The sequence below is a fragment of the Tiliqua scincoides genome, chromosome 2 (genome assembly GCF_035046505.1).
Source record: "Tiliqua scincoides isolate rTilSci1 chromosome 2, rTilSci1.hap2, whole genome shotgun sequence".
Taxonomy (NCBI): domain Eukaryota; kingdom Metazoa; phylum Chordata; class Lepidosauria; order Squamata; family Scincidae; genus Tiliqua; species Tiliqua scincoides.
The window spans coordinates 24476130-24492524 of NC_089822.1; the positions used below are offsets into that span (position 1 = coordinate 24476130).

A 16395-nucleotide genomic window follows, 5' to 3' on the forward strand; every position below is an offset into this window, starting at 1 on the left:
ATGCCAGTGCAGCAGCAGAAATCTACGTGCTGTTTTTAACTAGGCTCAGAGCAGCTGCTGGTGTAATCCAACCAGCAGAGAAGCTATAACAGAGTGGAGAGCGGAGCAGGGGCAGGATGAAGCAGAGCCAGAGGATGAAAGATCTCAAAACCCCCTGCCCACGCTAGACACATCCCCAAAGGCTGCGTAGCACTACACCAGCAACAGAGCTGGCATCGCTCAGAGAGGTCCCCTAGGAAGCTAAGCAGCAACCGGAAAAAGCTCATAAACACTACACCTCTCACCCTTCTCAACCAGCCTCTCCATCATGACATGTTAGGGATGCATGACAGAAAACAAAAGAGACACATTTTAAAGTTGATGGCTCAGGACCGGTAAGAAAGTGTCTTCCAAGACAGAAGGGAAGCTGCCCTCTACAGGGACAGTACTTCTGGAACAGGAGCTAACTCCACAGGAGGAACCTGAGATCTTGGGAGATTCAGTGCTCCCAGCCTGGATCCTTAATCATGCTTCATTATTAAGGATTATGTCCTGCATTACCCCCAGCAGTGGAACTGGGTGAGAGCCAACTTCCAGAGTCAGTGGAGGAATATCTACCTGGTTGCCAGATGCCTCTCTTTCAATGGGCGTATTTTGAAGGAGGGGGCTGAGCTGTAAGCACAGGCCTTGGATTGGGGTTGAATTATCTTATATAAACCCGGTGTTTCCATCTAGTACAAGCTAGTGCAGCACCTCGACCCAGGAAGCTTCCTGAGAGAGGGCTGCTTCAATTCTCTTCGTTCCAGCTTGGCTGCTGCTCCCTATTTACCAAACCAGCAATCTACCTACTTTCCAGAAACCCAATTACTACCTTTCTTGCCCTATCGGTCCCCGCTCCAGCCTTGGCACTCACCCTGGTCACCTGCCTTGCAGCTGACATGGCCTCAGCCTGGGCTGCAGGAACTGACATACGACAAATCAAATCAGGAACCAGCTCTAGAGTTCTCCATGAAGTTATCTTATACTGAGTCAGACCATTGATTTGTCTAGGTCAGCACTGTCTTCTACAGTAACTGATAGCAGTTCTCCAGGGTTTTCAGACAAGGGGTCCTCTCCACCCCTATCTGCAAGGAAATGAACCCAGGGTCTTCTGCACGCAAAGCAGAACTATGACCTCTGAACCACCACCGAATTATGGCCTCATCCCCCAATATAGTCTGAGGTTGGAGCCCAGAGAGCAAAAGCAGGAGGCTCTGCTCTGTTCATGACAGGGCAGAAGGCCAGGCGACTAGTATTTATGCCTTGGTCTGTCAATGCAGTGGTCACATTATAATGCTTTCTGATCAGAAGGACTGATGTTGCACATTCCTGTTCTATTCTGTGCCTGAAATGGGATTTGGGAACTGAGTACACAGTCTCGGTTAGCTCAACAGTAAGGCTTTTCATCCTTTTTGTTGTTACAACTACCACTTTTCCAAGTGCCACCAATGCCACGAGAGAGGCCAGTTGTGCACAGAAGCAGATGACTTGGCCCACAGTTGGGGCTTTACTTTGCACCCTCCTTCCCCAACTTAGGGTCCTTCCCTTGCTGCCTGATAGCAGCGTGCCTCTTGTGACATCATCACTTCCAACATGGTTGGACTAGGTGAGACAATGACTTATGGCTAACAGAATGGTGGAGCCAAGTACTACCTCTACTATCACTGCCAGCACCAGGTTGCTGAAAGCTCTGGGGAAAAACTTTGCACTGAGTCCCCCATGGCAACTCCAACTCCCTCCACTGACACTATCACAACCACCAGTACTGAGAGGTCAGGGGCTGGCTGGGCCAGGTGGGACCTCCAATATGTGTGAGACCACAGCCAGTGCGTAATTTAGCCAAACTGTGGCACCAACCTTGCAGGTATCTCACTGGTTGCAAAGCAATGCTCTATACCGGGGGTGCCCAAACCCCGGCCCGTGGGCCACTTGCGGCCCGCGGTAGGTCTCCACCCGGCCCCCACGGGGTCCTCCCATCTTCAATGGGCACCCAGCCCTCACCACAGCCCGCGCTGGCCCGATGCGCGAGCTCCGGCTCTGGTTTTCCCTCACTGCCGCTCACAATGGCAGCGAAGGAAAGATCAGCCAACTGCGCATGCAGTGCCTTTTATAGTGGGAAGGTAACACAAGACTTGCTGGTCTCGCATTAGTTCAAGCCTTGTAAGTGTCGCGTTACTTCCCACTATCAAAGCCCTGCGTGCACGCTGGGCCCGTCATTTCCTGGCTGGCAGGTTGAGGGCAGGCAGGCAGGCAGGCGGCTGGAGGACCAGGCAGGCGGGCGGCAGCACAAGCCACCTGAGCGAGTGGGCAGGCGGGAAGGGCGGCTGGGTGGGCAGGCAGCCGAGCGAATGATTGAGCAGGCAGGCGCCTGCAGCACAAGCCGAGTGAGTGAGTGAGTGAGTGAGTGAGTGAGTGGGTGGGTGGGTGGGTGGGTGGGCTGGTGGGGGAGGGCAGCTGGATGGGCAGGCAGCCGAGTGAGCGGGCGGGCACCTGCAGCACAAGCCACCTGAGCGGGCGGGCGGGTGGGGGGGGAGGGCGACTGGATCGTCAGGCAGCCGAGAAAGCGAGCGAGCAGGCAGGTGGCCAGCTGGTCAGCCAGTTGCAGCACAAGCCGCTGGAGGGAGGGTGGCCAGGCAGCCGAGCAGGCAAGCAGGTAGCTGGGAGGGTGGCCAGGCTGCAGCACAAGCCACATGAGGGAGGGAGAGAGGGCGGGCAGGCAGCCGACCGGGCGAGTGGATGAGTGGCCAGGGAGCAGCACATGCCACCCGAGTGAGGGAAGGAGGGAGGACGAGGAGGCAGGCAAGCTGGCGCGTGTGTGTCAAAGTGTTTAAGAACTGACTGAGGGATGCCCCCCCCTACCTGAGTGTGAAAGTGATTAAGAACTGACTGGCAGATCACCCCCTTTCTGTGTGTGAAAGCGCTTAAGAACTGGTTTGAATTCATTCATTCATATAAGTTCCACCTCTAATATATTCATTTATGTAAATTATGCAAATTTGAAATGCAAATTAATTCTTTTTTTTCCGGCCCCCGACACAGTGTCAGAGAGATGATGTGGCCCTCCTGCCAAAATGTTTGAGCACCCCTGCTCTATACGCTAGTTCCTATACATCCACTTTGGGGTCTTATTTTTCAATCCTTGCAGATTTTTGTTTTCTCTGTGAGGATCAAATCTGGGTGTCATGCACAAAAAGGGATCTAGTCAAGGTGGAGTAACGCTTCAAGACCGCTCTTATAGCAGGAGTGCTCAGGTGCAACTTTTGAAACTTTTTTCAAATGACTTTAGTTGAGAAGAAACATCAGGCTCAGAAGAAGGCAAACTAAGAAATTTGCCTACGTGCACATGTTAAAATCTAGACCATTCTTTTCTTAAAGACTACCCGAGAGATAGTATGTAGCTCATCTCACATTAAGGTTCCATTCCTAAGCACATTTTCCTGGGGCAAAGCCCTACTGAACACAGTGAGTTTTCTTCTAAGTAAATGTGCATAGGCTAGTACTCTCATACACCTTTTATATTTATTTGCAGTATTTTAAATCCCATTTTTAAATGTTTATACAGTGTTTTCAAACTATTGTAGCCCATTCCAAGAGTCTGGAATGAAATTAGCTAGGTCTTCAACTGTGTAATCCTATCTTGCGCTGGAGCAGGCAAGCCTGGAGGCTTTTCCCCTTACCCCTGGTAAGCCACTGCAGCCCCTATGGTCTCCTCAGACTTGCGCCACCTCCTGACTGCTGCTGCTCCATAACTGCTGGGTCTCAGCCCTGCCTCCTGCTCCCCACCCTTCCTTTCTTTCTTCCTTCCTTAATAACACTTATAGATAGAAATTTGAGGCAAAAAAAAAAAAAAAAAAAAGGTGCTCCCTCTGGAATCTGAGGCTTGAACCAGCTGGTTTACATTGTTTCACAACAGAACCAGCCATGATCACTGAGTTTTCCTGCAGGCCTGCTGGTAATCTGCACTCCTGCTAGGCCAGCATACCCATCAGAAAGCTCCTGTCCAACCTGAGACTGGATCAGGATGGGATGCCAGTCACCTTTTCATATCTGCTGATCTGTGATAAGATAGCAACAATTGCCAAGTTGATTCTGGATCATCCCATACAGATGGCTGCTTCAGATGAAAAGGCACCTACCTCCTTTTTTCAATCTTTCCCCTCCCAGTCAAACTTTATTATCATAAATGGAAAGTCAGAAGAATAGGGAAGAAAATAGAGTAAATCTGAAACAGAAAAGAATAACTTTCTAATACGATTATTCCAATGTCTTGTTTGCGGGCCGCGTATGCTGCCTTCTGCACATGATGAAAAACTGAAGATGTGCGTAAGATAATCGACATAAGGATGAGGGTGGAAATGTTCACTGAACAAGAAAGGAAATCTGGGATATATGTGAAGTTCCGAGGATGTGGTTGCCACCAAATGCCTTTAATGTGTTGCTCCAGGGCTGAGGAAAGCCCTATTCAAGGCAAGGAGCATCAATTAATAAAGCTTTTAACGAAGCACTACATTAATTGGGTCACATAAAAAAAAACCTTTTCCCCCTGTTAGTCCATTACAATCTTCGTAATGGATGTGAGAAAGCCATCCAAAGCTCCCTTTTCTGCAGCAGTTTTCAATATATTACGTGGAAAGTTGCCATGCTTGATAGTGTATAGGTATGGAAAGATTCCCTTGCAGATTTTCAAAACAGAATGACTATGATTTTTGGAAGCCTGCCTTCAAAAATCTGCTTGCACTTCGCATTTCACGAATACACAAATTTGTCCAGTTTCCAGAGCACAGTGTTTAACAACCATGCAAGCAATCAAACCATTTTATTATATAATAAAAGAGGGAGGGCTGTAGTGCCAGGATGAGCAATATAATGAGCCAATCCATTATTTTACTATTTTATAAATATATATGCAAATAATCTCAAATTGTACATGCAGAACATTGAAGTGACATCACATACAGAAGAAAAAGATTCCTTTTTCTGTGCAGTTCTTAGAGAAAGCATTATTCAGATTCTGGTGCAGATCCTAGCAAAAGGGGGTGGGGCAGAGGGAAGGAAGAGGGGAGAGAGCTAACTGTTTACTAGGAAAAAAAGGGGGAAGGGTGGAAACAACCCCTTTTGACCAAATATCCCTTAGCTGGACTGGCAACAGCATAGAGTGGAAAAACACTGGACCTAAGAATGAGCTTCAAAGGGTTAAAAATCAAATTACTATGTTCTTTAAAGTAGATCCCAATTCAACAAGATATGGGGGGGGAGATGTGTATTCAGGGGACCTTTTCCTTTCTTTTATTTTTTTAAAAGAATGACAACATGAAATATACATGTGCTTCCTGCTGGGTGGTTCATTGGCAATAGCTTGCAAAACTTGTATTAGGTCATCACCATTTTTGTTTTAATGCGCAGCTTGATGACAGTCCTCACTTGCATCACTGCCACTCTGTGCTAAAAGAATCAGTTAGCCGACTGTTGTTACAGTGTATAGCAAACAAGCACTGGAATGCAACCTATGGAAGTGTGCGGCGGCAGCAGCTACTCACCATATCCACGAGTGCCTCCTGAATGGAAAATTGTTCACATGCATCATGTTCATAGCTCTTTCAACACCAGTCTTTTCCTTGTCTGAAAGCTTGATCAGTTATGGTATTCATAGGTACATTCCACAACAAACTGCAGCATCAGTTAGTGTCATGGACTATTGCAAGAAAAGTATTGTATTCCACATTTGTGAGAATCTCCAGGATCCAAGGACAGGTTTTCTAGCTATGTGTCCATCCATTAATGCAATTCACTGAATTATTTTTTTTCAATCGCAAGAGTAATCACCTATGTGTCAACAGCTTATTCTAAATGAAGGCAACGGTTCCCACTTGATAAATCCCAAGTATAAATTAAAGCATCTTCATGTGCAGCATTTTAAACAGTAGGAAAAGGTTAGTCAAAAGAGAGTTTCTCATCATCTGTGCTAGATCTGTTTTTAAGAGGAAATGCAAAACTTCAAACTGTTTTGCCATGCTGTCCTTTAGAAACAAATATTGCTTTTTCTTTTTTCTTAAACACATATTCACCAGCTGTCACTTTAACGCACTTTCCTTTTTCTTTCAAGAAAAAAGGGACAAAGGATGGAGGTTAATCCGATACAAACAGAGCAAACTTTTCATCTGGAAACGTATCCTCTCAATTCATTCCATGAGAGCAAACCCCAAGGAAGTTGGCTTGTAGGCTGATCCAACAGAAAGGGCTACAATGAAATACCACCACAAACTGAAGTCGTCATGTTCCAATTCATTGTTGCTGCCTAACCCCATAATAATGTCGTCTTCCTGCACATAAAATGACTGATGCTGCAAGTCTATGCCCCTTTACTAAGGAGTGAGTCCCACTAAAACAAGTGGGACTTACTTCCAAGTAAACATACTTCAGATCATGCTGAATGCTGTCAATTCCTTCTAGAGTTTATTTAAAAAGCATGCATGGGCCTCCATGTTTTCTTAAAAGAAAGTAGAGTTTACAGTCCTACGTAATCTAAGAATTCCTTCTCTCCTGGTTTTTGTCCCCAGCAATCGGCTCTTCAGTACAGGTTCACTCCTGAACGGCTGGCAACATCCTTGAGCAGACTGTGAACTTCAAGCTAAGACAGCCCTTGTAGAGCTCCCGACAGGGCAGGCGGCAGGATCTTGCTCGCTTCCTTCTAACGATAATTTCCAGCCTACCCTTTGAAACCTTTGTCTCCTTTCTTACAGTCGGCTCAGGACACTTGCAGGCTAGTCTGTGGCACTATAATTCTGCAGCAGCATTAGCTCCAGGCTGCAGTGAATGCTGCCCAAAAGAGGATGTGCTAGCGTCAAGGGGGCCCTCTAGGTGGGTTCCCCACATCTTGGGCTCGCAAGAGCGTCGCCTCCTGTGCTTTTCCAGCAGGCAGCCAAGTGGAAAGATGCTCAGTTAAAGGAGTAGGGGGGAAAAATAGGCAGTTCGTAACAGCCTTGCCTTGTCACATCAAAAATGTGGGCAAATACAATCACACATCTATAAAAATTAAAAGCACACACATACCAGAAGCAAATATTTCACCATCATATTTCAAGTGTCTGATATTTTCATGGATTCTAAAAAATTCATTCTGTGTTCAACCTTCAGGCTAAAACAACCACAACAGTTTAATCTACCAAGAAAACCTTGCAATGTTCAGAGTTTCCTTCAGTAAACGCTGTTTACGGGTCAAGCTCCACATGAACTTGAACACTCAGCCATTGGGACAGGAAATCCTGTACTGTGAAAATCCTCAGCAGGAACAACAATGCCATAAACTACATCTTTGATAACAGCCTTTTCTAAGGAGTGTCCATGATAAGAGATATTGCAAGGCATATATACTGGCGCTTCCTATTTCCTTAAGAATGACTCTCATGCTGCTGTTCACAGCTGCCTTCCACAATCCCTTCAAAGAGCCCCAGCACTGTTGTCATTCTGGAGCAAGAATCAGATAGTAAACTATTTGAGACTAATAGGCTATTGGGGATGAAATCGCCTTTGTTGCAAGCTCATGAACAAAGCATCTGCTTCTTATTTGCAGGCGGACTAGACAAATGTGCATTCACCTGCTTTAAATGCAGTTTCCCAACCCCCATTCCAAGGCTGTTGATACAGTGAGTTTTGCATCTCAAAGGGAAAAGGGGGGCGTGGCAGCCTGGTCATTTCATGCCAGTTACAGGGCGGGAAGTTTCCTCCCTCCCCCCTATAAAGAGAAAGACAGTGTGTATACCTCATCATGTAGGAATAGATACTGAAAATCAGTGAGACTGTGATCATTGTAGGAACAGACACTAAAAATCAAAATTTTGCATAATAAAGATAGGTCACCAACATCATTCACTTGTATTTACCACCTGCAAATGCTTCCATTTAAAAATATATATATATTGAAAGAGGAAAAATTAATAAAACAAGTCAAAATAAGAAATAATTTAACAGGACAGCCAAACTCTCCCTCCAAGAAAGGCCCCAAAGTACAGTCAAAGAAGGCACAACTAAAAGTGCAAAAATGAAATACTGTGAACATTGCATTTCTGCCTTTGCCATTTCCATTCATTCACTGCCTGCATTCTCTCTCCCTGCTGTTGGTAAAGGCTATGACTCATCTTGCTGTAGAATGTCTTGAATACTGTGGATGCAATGAACATCTTTTTCTTTTCCCCTTGCAACACTGAGATCACTTAAAAGCATCATGTGCTATCATACGTATGGAGAGGGAACTTCTGCCCCAATTAATATACATGCTGAGCAGAGCATGTATGTACAGGACATAGCACAGCAATAGGCAAAAGACTAAACATTACACACAAAGGCAAGTTCAGACATACATGTTCGCCCATTGAGGAGTGCAGGAAAAAGTGATGTATGTGGAAGAGCAGACATCACAGATGGAATGCCCAAGACAAAGCTTTCACAGACCCAGCTGCTATGAGCATGTGAAGCTGCCTTATACAGAGATGGATGATGGGTCCGGCCAGCTCAGGGTTGTCTAGAGTGACTGACTGTGACTGATCACCTGTAAGAGAACTTTCCCAGCCCTACCTGGAGATGCCAGGGATCAAACCTGGGACCTTCTGCATGCAAGGCAGGTGCTTCACCACTGATCTACAGATTCTCTCCCAAAATGACCCACCTAGCCAAATTATAAATTTTGCTTGGCAGTGGCAACATACTTACATTATAATATACTGTATATAGTAAGAAGTATATTATATACTTTGCTTCTCCAGGGTTTCAGACTGGCCAGGTTTGCTGATATCGTTGAACAGGAGAAGCTGGACACTGAACCTGGGGCCTTTTGTGCGCAAAGCATATGTTATCCCACTGTGTTATGGGGCTCCGCCACAGCAACCAAGATTGCAGCAGGGGAGGGCAGAGGGAGAGCAAAGCAAAAGTGGTCTTTAACCAACAACAACAGATCTTCTAGTTTCTCAGACCCCAGCGCAAGCCTGAGCCAGACGTTTTCCCACAGGGTCAGGGAGTACCACCTGACTCACTCTAGCTGATTGATGGAACCTTCTTGGCTGGTCTCCCTGTAGTCTCCCTCCTTTGCACAAAGTGGTGACCCACAGAAGGGATCCCCAGCTGACATTTTTCTAATCATCAGGCCGACATCTGCTGCAGGCTCAAGTGCCAACAATCACCTTGAACACAATACATTTTGACAGAGGTAGGTAACATGTAGTACCTGCTTTGCCATTGGAAGGGCCCAGGTTTAATCTCTAGCAGCATCTCCAGGTGGGAAACCTTTCTCCAGGCTGGAGAAAACCCCTGCCTGAAACTTTGGAAGGCTGTTTCCAGTCAGTGTAGATTAGTGTTTCTTAAACTGTGGGTTGGGACCCACTAGGTGGGCTGCGAGCCAATTTCAGATGGGTCCCCATTCATTTCAATATTTTATTTTTAACATATTAGATTTGATGCTACCATGGTATGTGACTGCATTTGGGGAAATGTTACAGACCTCTACTTTTAACAAGCTACTCTGTATATGCTTTTAACAATGATAGTCAATGGGACTTACTCCTGGGTAAGTGTGGGTAGGATTACAGCTTAGGATTGTTAAAAAATTTTCCAGCTTGATGATGTTACTTCCTGTGGGTCCCAACAGATTCTCATTCTAAAAAATGTGTCCCGGTGCTAAATGTGTGAGAACCACTGGTGTAGATCATACTGAGTTAGATGGTCTGACTCAGCATAAGGCAGCATCATATAGACTGAAAAGGGTTTTTAAAAAATGCTTAAAGTGATGCATTTAAGGGCAGCAATTAGAGGACTCAATAAATTGATTAAAGTAGCATTTATTTGTGTGTTGAAGAGTGGTTCAGACTTATTCCCCCCTTACATACACAAATAGGTGGCAGGGGGTGGTACAGAGGATAGGGGGATGCCAGATGTCCTCCCCCCATGTGTTTGAGACAAAGGCTGGCAGACTGGACCAGTCCTATGTCAATTCCACATTATATGCCATGCTTACCATATAGATGTGCTTAGAAAAGATATTTCGAAAACAAACCCAAGGCCCTCTCACAGGCTAGGCTTAAGCGGAGTTCCTATTTCAACCAGCTTTGAAATGAAAAGTGTATGCAAAGTGAAATGGAAACCTGTGCTTCCCAGAATGTTCATTTACATTACAACTGCCTGTCTTTTTCCCATTACCAGAGAAACAGAGAATCCCATAAATACGAGCACTGGTAGCACTAGAGAGGCTCAAAGGATTAGCTAAGTGCAGAAAAGTCTATATTTGCCCACCTTGGTGTTCATGATTGTGGACATAACTGTTCCAGCAAAATGTCTGATTAAGGCATAGATATTTTCAGGTACCAACTCAAGTTCTGAAAAAAAATGTTCAGATTACAGAGGAGAGGGCACAAGTGGCCTGCCCCCTATCTTTTATGTTGGCCCCACTGGTTCCTGCCTTCAAAAGGCCCAGGAGTGGCAGAATTTGGCAAAAACAGGGAGGAGGCTTAAGGACCCTCTGCCTTTTCCACCTAAATTCAAATGCTACCTGAAGTACCTATTGCAAATCAAGAATATGAGCAAAGATTAATTTCACTGATGCTCAAGAGCACTGAGGAGCAGCACACAGAAGTCACTACAGGTTATTCGTTTTGCCAGAAAACTATGTAAGTGTTATTTCCACCTCACCATTTAGGCTATATTAGTTGGTACATAATGAAAACCTGTAGAAAAAGTGTTCTAATTAATTTAATGTTGCTAGTTTGGGGACTAGCTGAGATCAAAGATAAAAAGCTAAATTTGTTTACTTTCCAGGTCTGAAACACACATCACACAGGTCTGCAACTAAATCTCCCCCCACCCTTTTGAAGCAGTTGCAGAGGGTTCCAATTTGATCAGAGCACCAGCACTGGGAGATGGAGCATATAACCCAATGTGGTGTAGTGGATAGCATGACAAACTAAGCCTGGGGAGACTTGGGATTAAATCTCCATTCAGTCATGAACCTTGGGCCATTCACAGCCTAATCTACCTCACAGAGTTGTTGCAAGAATAAGACACAGGGGAGAACCACACACATTCTTCTGAGAAGAAAGGCATAATAAATTGTGGTAAACATTTTGCCCTCCCCTATTTCCACAATCTAAGTCTGAACAGTCCCCCTCCCTCCCACTTCTGAAACTGCTAGTAGACGTGCAGTGTAAAAGAAGTACCTACAGAATGCCTGAGTTTTTCCCACTGGCATCTAATAGCAGCTGAGAAATCCAACAAAAACTCCTGAATTGCAGTTTTAGAAGATCCAAGCAAATGTTATGCTCTTATATTCTTATGCTGTTGGGAGACCCAATCAGAGATTTCCCATGTCACGGCTGTCTGAGTCCTCAGCTTCAAAGACAGATATGTACCTCCCCAGAATAAAAGTGGCATCTCCTTCATCTCTCTCATACAAACAAAACCTGATCCATCATACAGTCCTTTCAGACTCAGAGGAAAGAAGAGAAAGGAAGCATTTTCTTATCATTTATGTAGAATTCCCTTATTCACAGGCAGAAGCATAAAAGCAGCTGCTTTACTAATGGTGAGTAAAGACCTCATCACCTAGAATTATGACTGGCATAAGACACTTAGGAGGTCTCTCTGGGTTGATGCCCCATTTTTACGTGGTGAGTTTACTGTGTGATCACTTCCACAAATCTACACTGCGAGTCAAGCAAATCACCAACATGTGAAATCACAAGCCCTCCCAAAGCAGACTGAACAAAGACATAAGCCCTAGTCAGGCATTCCATCACCCTACAAGTGACATGATCCAGGGTGGTAAACATAGGATCTCTCCCTCTGTTGAGCACTGGTCACTGAAGAGAAAACCTGGTCACAAGGGAGTGGGGCCACCATGCAACTGTTAACAGCACACTTCTGGGAAGCCCTCACTCATTCATCTCCACAGAGAGGTGAATGCCTGGATCGGGTACATAGAAATCCCAGATCTCTTGATTTTGGCCCTGCAGAATGCAGTAGCAGGGACACCAAGGCAACAGGAAAGGCCAATTTCACATCTGAAGGCAGCTGGAGGATCACATTTTGAATGCATTATTCACTTTTGGTTAAAAACCAAAAGAAACCAGCATAGCAGACACAGATACTAGGCTAGAACCATCTCTTTGATATACTGTACTACTTTGCTGTTTGAAGGGAAGGTTTTTTGGTTTTTACAAGGGAGAACATTCAAATCCAATGGCCTTCGCCTGTTCCTGTTCATTCTCCCACCTCATTCTGCTGCAACCTTCCTAAACATTGTTTCTATTGTTGAACTGCTGAAAGTTGTCGCTCATGTTTAAACCCAGAAACATTCTGGAACGCAAACTAATCATAGATACACAAACCAGCTTTTATGGCCTTGGTGTATCCATCTCAGTATCATCTACACACTGACTGGCAGTGGTGCTCTAGACTCTTGGGCAAGGGGTCCTCCCTGAAGATGTCAAAGTTTGCAACCTGGATCCTCTGCAGGTGCCCTGCATTGAGCTACCTCCTCTAATTTCTAACCCTCCTCTAACTTCTTCCCACCTTGTCCTTGGTGAATATAGCCAGCCATTCTTCACCTGTTCCTTTGTAGGATGCTTTTAAATACCTGAAAATGATCAGCATCTCTTTTTTTTATCCCTCTTTTTCTTAAGTCTTTTTTCCCCTTTAGGCTAATAAGTTTCAAATCCCCTCAAGCTTTCTTCTCATGATTTGCCTCCCAGATTCTCTGTAATCTATGTAGCTCTCCTCTTAATACTTTACAGTTTGTCAACACTCTTCTTGAACTGCACTGCTTAAAACTGGAGCCAGTATTCCAATAAAATTCTGAGAAACACTAAAACTGGGTGGGACCTCAATTGCTGTATGCAGATGATGCTTCAGTTCATGCAAACTAGTATTTTTTTTTAAAAGCCACTGCACAGGCTGTTGACCAGTATTCAATTATTCATCACAAACACTTCCATTTCTCTTGCTGCTTCCACAGAGAGGACACTTTTTGCTAATTCAAGTTTACTCCCCCACTACTAGTCCCAGAGGATCTGCGCTAGTTCTGGTACTGATTTCCAGACCAGAAGATTAACAGAGTTAGCACATGTGCTTGGTGGTACATGTGACACAGTGCAAACAGGTGACTTCACTGGAGCTGTTGCATACACACCTTAAAACTCTCTCTCTCTCTCTCCCTCCATCCCCCTGGGAACTGTATCCTGGACTTAGTAAATTATGTAATCCGCTGTATATGAGGCTACAGCTTGGACATAGCCTCAGTAAGGCTACTGCCCATTGTGTTATACTGAGTTCAGACATATTAACAAGCACTGAAACAGGAAGCCCAAGTTAGTTGCTCTTCTGGGCTTTCTGTCCTTTCTACAGTATTTAAAAATGAATACTCTGCATCACTGCAAAGGGACAGATCAGGGATGTCAAACATAAGGCCTGGGGGCCGGATACGGCCCCCGGAAGCTTTTTATCTGGCCCTCAGGCTCTCAGCTGCTGAGCAGTGCTGAGGTGTTACTGTTGAAACAGCAGCCCACATGAAAATTGGGCTTTCCCATATCTTGAAATATAATCAAGATTTGTGTATTTTCTGTCATTTGCAGTTAATGAGAATAAAGTGCTGATTTCTGGTCATAGGCTGCTTAATGATGTCACTTTCTGGTTAATGACGTCACTTCCGGCCCTCAACCTGCCCCCAAATGCCGCTAATTCATATGCCACTCTTTCCACCACCTACCCACCCACCCCCCTGTGCCAGCCTCCCTAGACCAGCGTTAAATCACCAGGTCTGTTGCTGCATCTGGTGTCAGTAGGCTGGCATGCATCCTCTTACCAGCCTACCCAGCTTACAAGCAGGTGCAAAAACATGCTTTCTGGCACCTCTGTGAAACTCCTGGGTCAGCACAAGGGATTCGCTCCAACCCATTCCCCTCTTTGGATTGCACCCCAAATCTATCTTCAGTCTTCATTGATGCACAATATCAGCTCAGGAACAGGATCCTTCCCATGAGCTTCTGAAATCTTAAGTGCCCTTTTAGTGATGGCAGAGGAGTGAGCAAGGAGACAGTCATCTTTACTCAGCAGTCTCAATGATATGGAGTAACAAATCTGAACACTAATGCATTAACATCTGATCAATAAAGGCTTCAATTCTATGCACTTATTTGAAAGTAATTCTCCCTGAAGGCCATGGAATTTTCTTCAAATATGCCCAGGATCTGGCTGCATCATTGCTTTTAATTCTTTGACAGCAAAATTACAGTAGTTGCATTATATTTAAAATGTTTCAACAATACTTGCTTCAACTAACACTTAGCAGCGGTTTAGTGGCTCATCCTGTCTATATTGTTAGAGGTTGACTTCAGAAGTCAGTCCAAGAGAGATTAATGGCCTCTCATGTCCTATTTTCTTTTGTTATTATTAGAAACAGCCTCTATGCTCTTAGTAATGCTCTACATTCGTTGGCACAATGACTAGTTAATGAGACAGACACTACACCAGCTAGTGGGCGTTCCATCTTCTGCTTGTCAGAGCTTGGTATTATATGCTGCAGTTAAACAAAATAGCATGGATGTAATGTTGGGCGGCTTGGAACCATTTCAGGTTTCAGTATTGTAGTTTTAAATGTATTATTATTATTGTCATTGTTTGTGATAATCTCTTCAACCTCTCCAGACTCAGAACAAAGTCTGATAATCTCTTCAACCTCTCCAGACTGAGAGCAAAGTCCAAAGTCCAGCTGAAATGTCTGTGTGACTTCCTCTTTTTTTGACGATGCAGCTGTCACTACCTACTCTGCCAAAGATCTCCAGCAGCTCATGGATCGTTTTAGCAAGGCCTGCCAAGATTTTGGACTGACAATCAGCCTGAAGAAAACACAGGTCATAGTTCAGGATGTGGACTCACCTCCCTGCATTACAATCTCTGCACATGAACTGGAGGTTGTCCATGACTTTGTGTACCTTGGCTCAACGATCTCCGACACTCTTTCTCTCAATACCGAGCTAAACAAACGCATCGATAAAGCAGCTACCACGTATTCCAGACTCACCAAGAGAGTCTGGTCCAACAAGAAGCTGACGGAACATACCAAGATCCAGGTCCACAGAGCTTGCGTCCTGAGTACACTTCTGTACTGCAGCGAGTCATGGACTCTTCACTCACAACAGGAGAGGAAACTGAACGCTTTCCACATGCGCTGCCTCCGACGCATTCTTGGCATCACCTGGCAGGACAAAGTTCCAAACAACACAGTCCTGGAACGTGCTGGAATTCCTAGCATGTATGCACTGCTGAAACAGAGATGCCTGCGTTGGCTTGGTCATGTTGTGAGAATGGATGATGGCCGGATTCCAAAGGATCTCCTCTATGGAGAACTCGTGCAAGGAAAGCGCCCTACAGGTAGACCACAGCTGTGATACAAGGACATCTGCAAGAGGGATCTGAAGGCCTTAGGAGTGGACCTCAACAGGTGGGAAACCCCTGGCCTCTGAGTGGCCCGCTTAGAGGCAGGCTGTGCAGCATGGCCTTTCCCAGTTTGAAGAGACACTTGGCCAACAGTCTGAGGCTAATTGGCAAAGAAGGAAGGCCCATAGCCAGGGAGACAGACCAGGGACAGACTGCACTTGCTCCCAGTGTGGAAGGGATTGTCACTCCCAAATTGGCCTTTTCAGCCACACTAGACGCTGTTCCAGAACCACATTTCAGAGCGCGATACCATAGTCTTTCGAGACTGAAGGTTGCCAACATGTCTGTGATATGATTGGTCTTTTATTTTTTTTTAAAATGGAAGTTGGCTCATGAAGGATCCAGAGTTTCTCTTCCTCCAGAGAAAGCATCTCAGGATGTTATCTATAATAAATAAATAAAATGTAATAAACCGATTAAGGGTCCAATCCTATCTAACTTTCCAGCACTGATGCAGTGACAATGCAGCCCCAAGGTAAGAGAACAAATGTTCCATTACATTGAGGAGGCCACTATGACTGTCTCCCTTACACAGGATGTAGCATACACCCCATTGGAATGGCTGCATTAGCAATGAAAAGTTGGATAGGAGCGGGCCCTAAGGCAGCAATCCTATACACACTTGCCTAACTCAGTGGTACCCTTGATTAGGTATGTACATCCTTGTGCTGTGAAGAAAGTAGGGAGAGAAGATTCACAGTAAAGCTCCATACATAGTTTGAGTCAGGGTATCTAAGGCCCAAATCCTAACCCACTTTCCAGCACTGGCATAGCGGTGCCAATGGGACGTGTGCTGCATCCTGCAGTTGGGTGGCACTTACGGAGGCCTCCTCAAAGTAAGGGAATGTTTGTTCCCTTCCCTCGGAGATGCATTGCCCTTATGTCGGTGCTGGAAAGTGGGTT

General features: G+C 45.2%; 1 protein-coding gene across 4 annotated transcripts in view; it reads right to left on the reverse strand.

The window, feature by feature from the left end:
* PDE4D (phosphodiesterase 4D) overlaps nt 1-16395 on the reverse strand; it is a 624208-nt gene that overhangs the window by 344271 nt on the left and 263542 nt on the right. The window contains exon 1 of one of the 4 annotated variants that reach the window (XM_066614476.1): nt 5556-6803. The exons of the other annotated variants lie outside the window; for them this stretch is intronic. Coding sequence (XP_066470573.1) covers nt 5556-5608 — 53 coding nt within the window. The 5' untranslated portion in view covers nt 5609-6803. Of the gene's footprint in view, nt 1-5555; nt 6804-16395 lie in introns of those variants that run through there. 4 annotated transcript variants of the gene reach the window in all.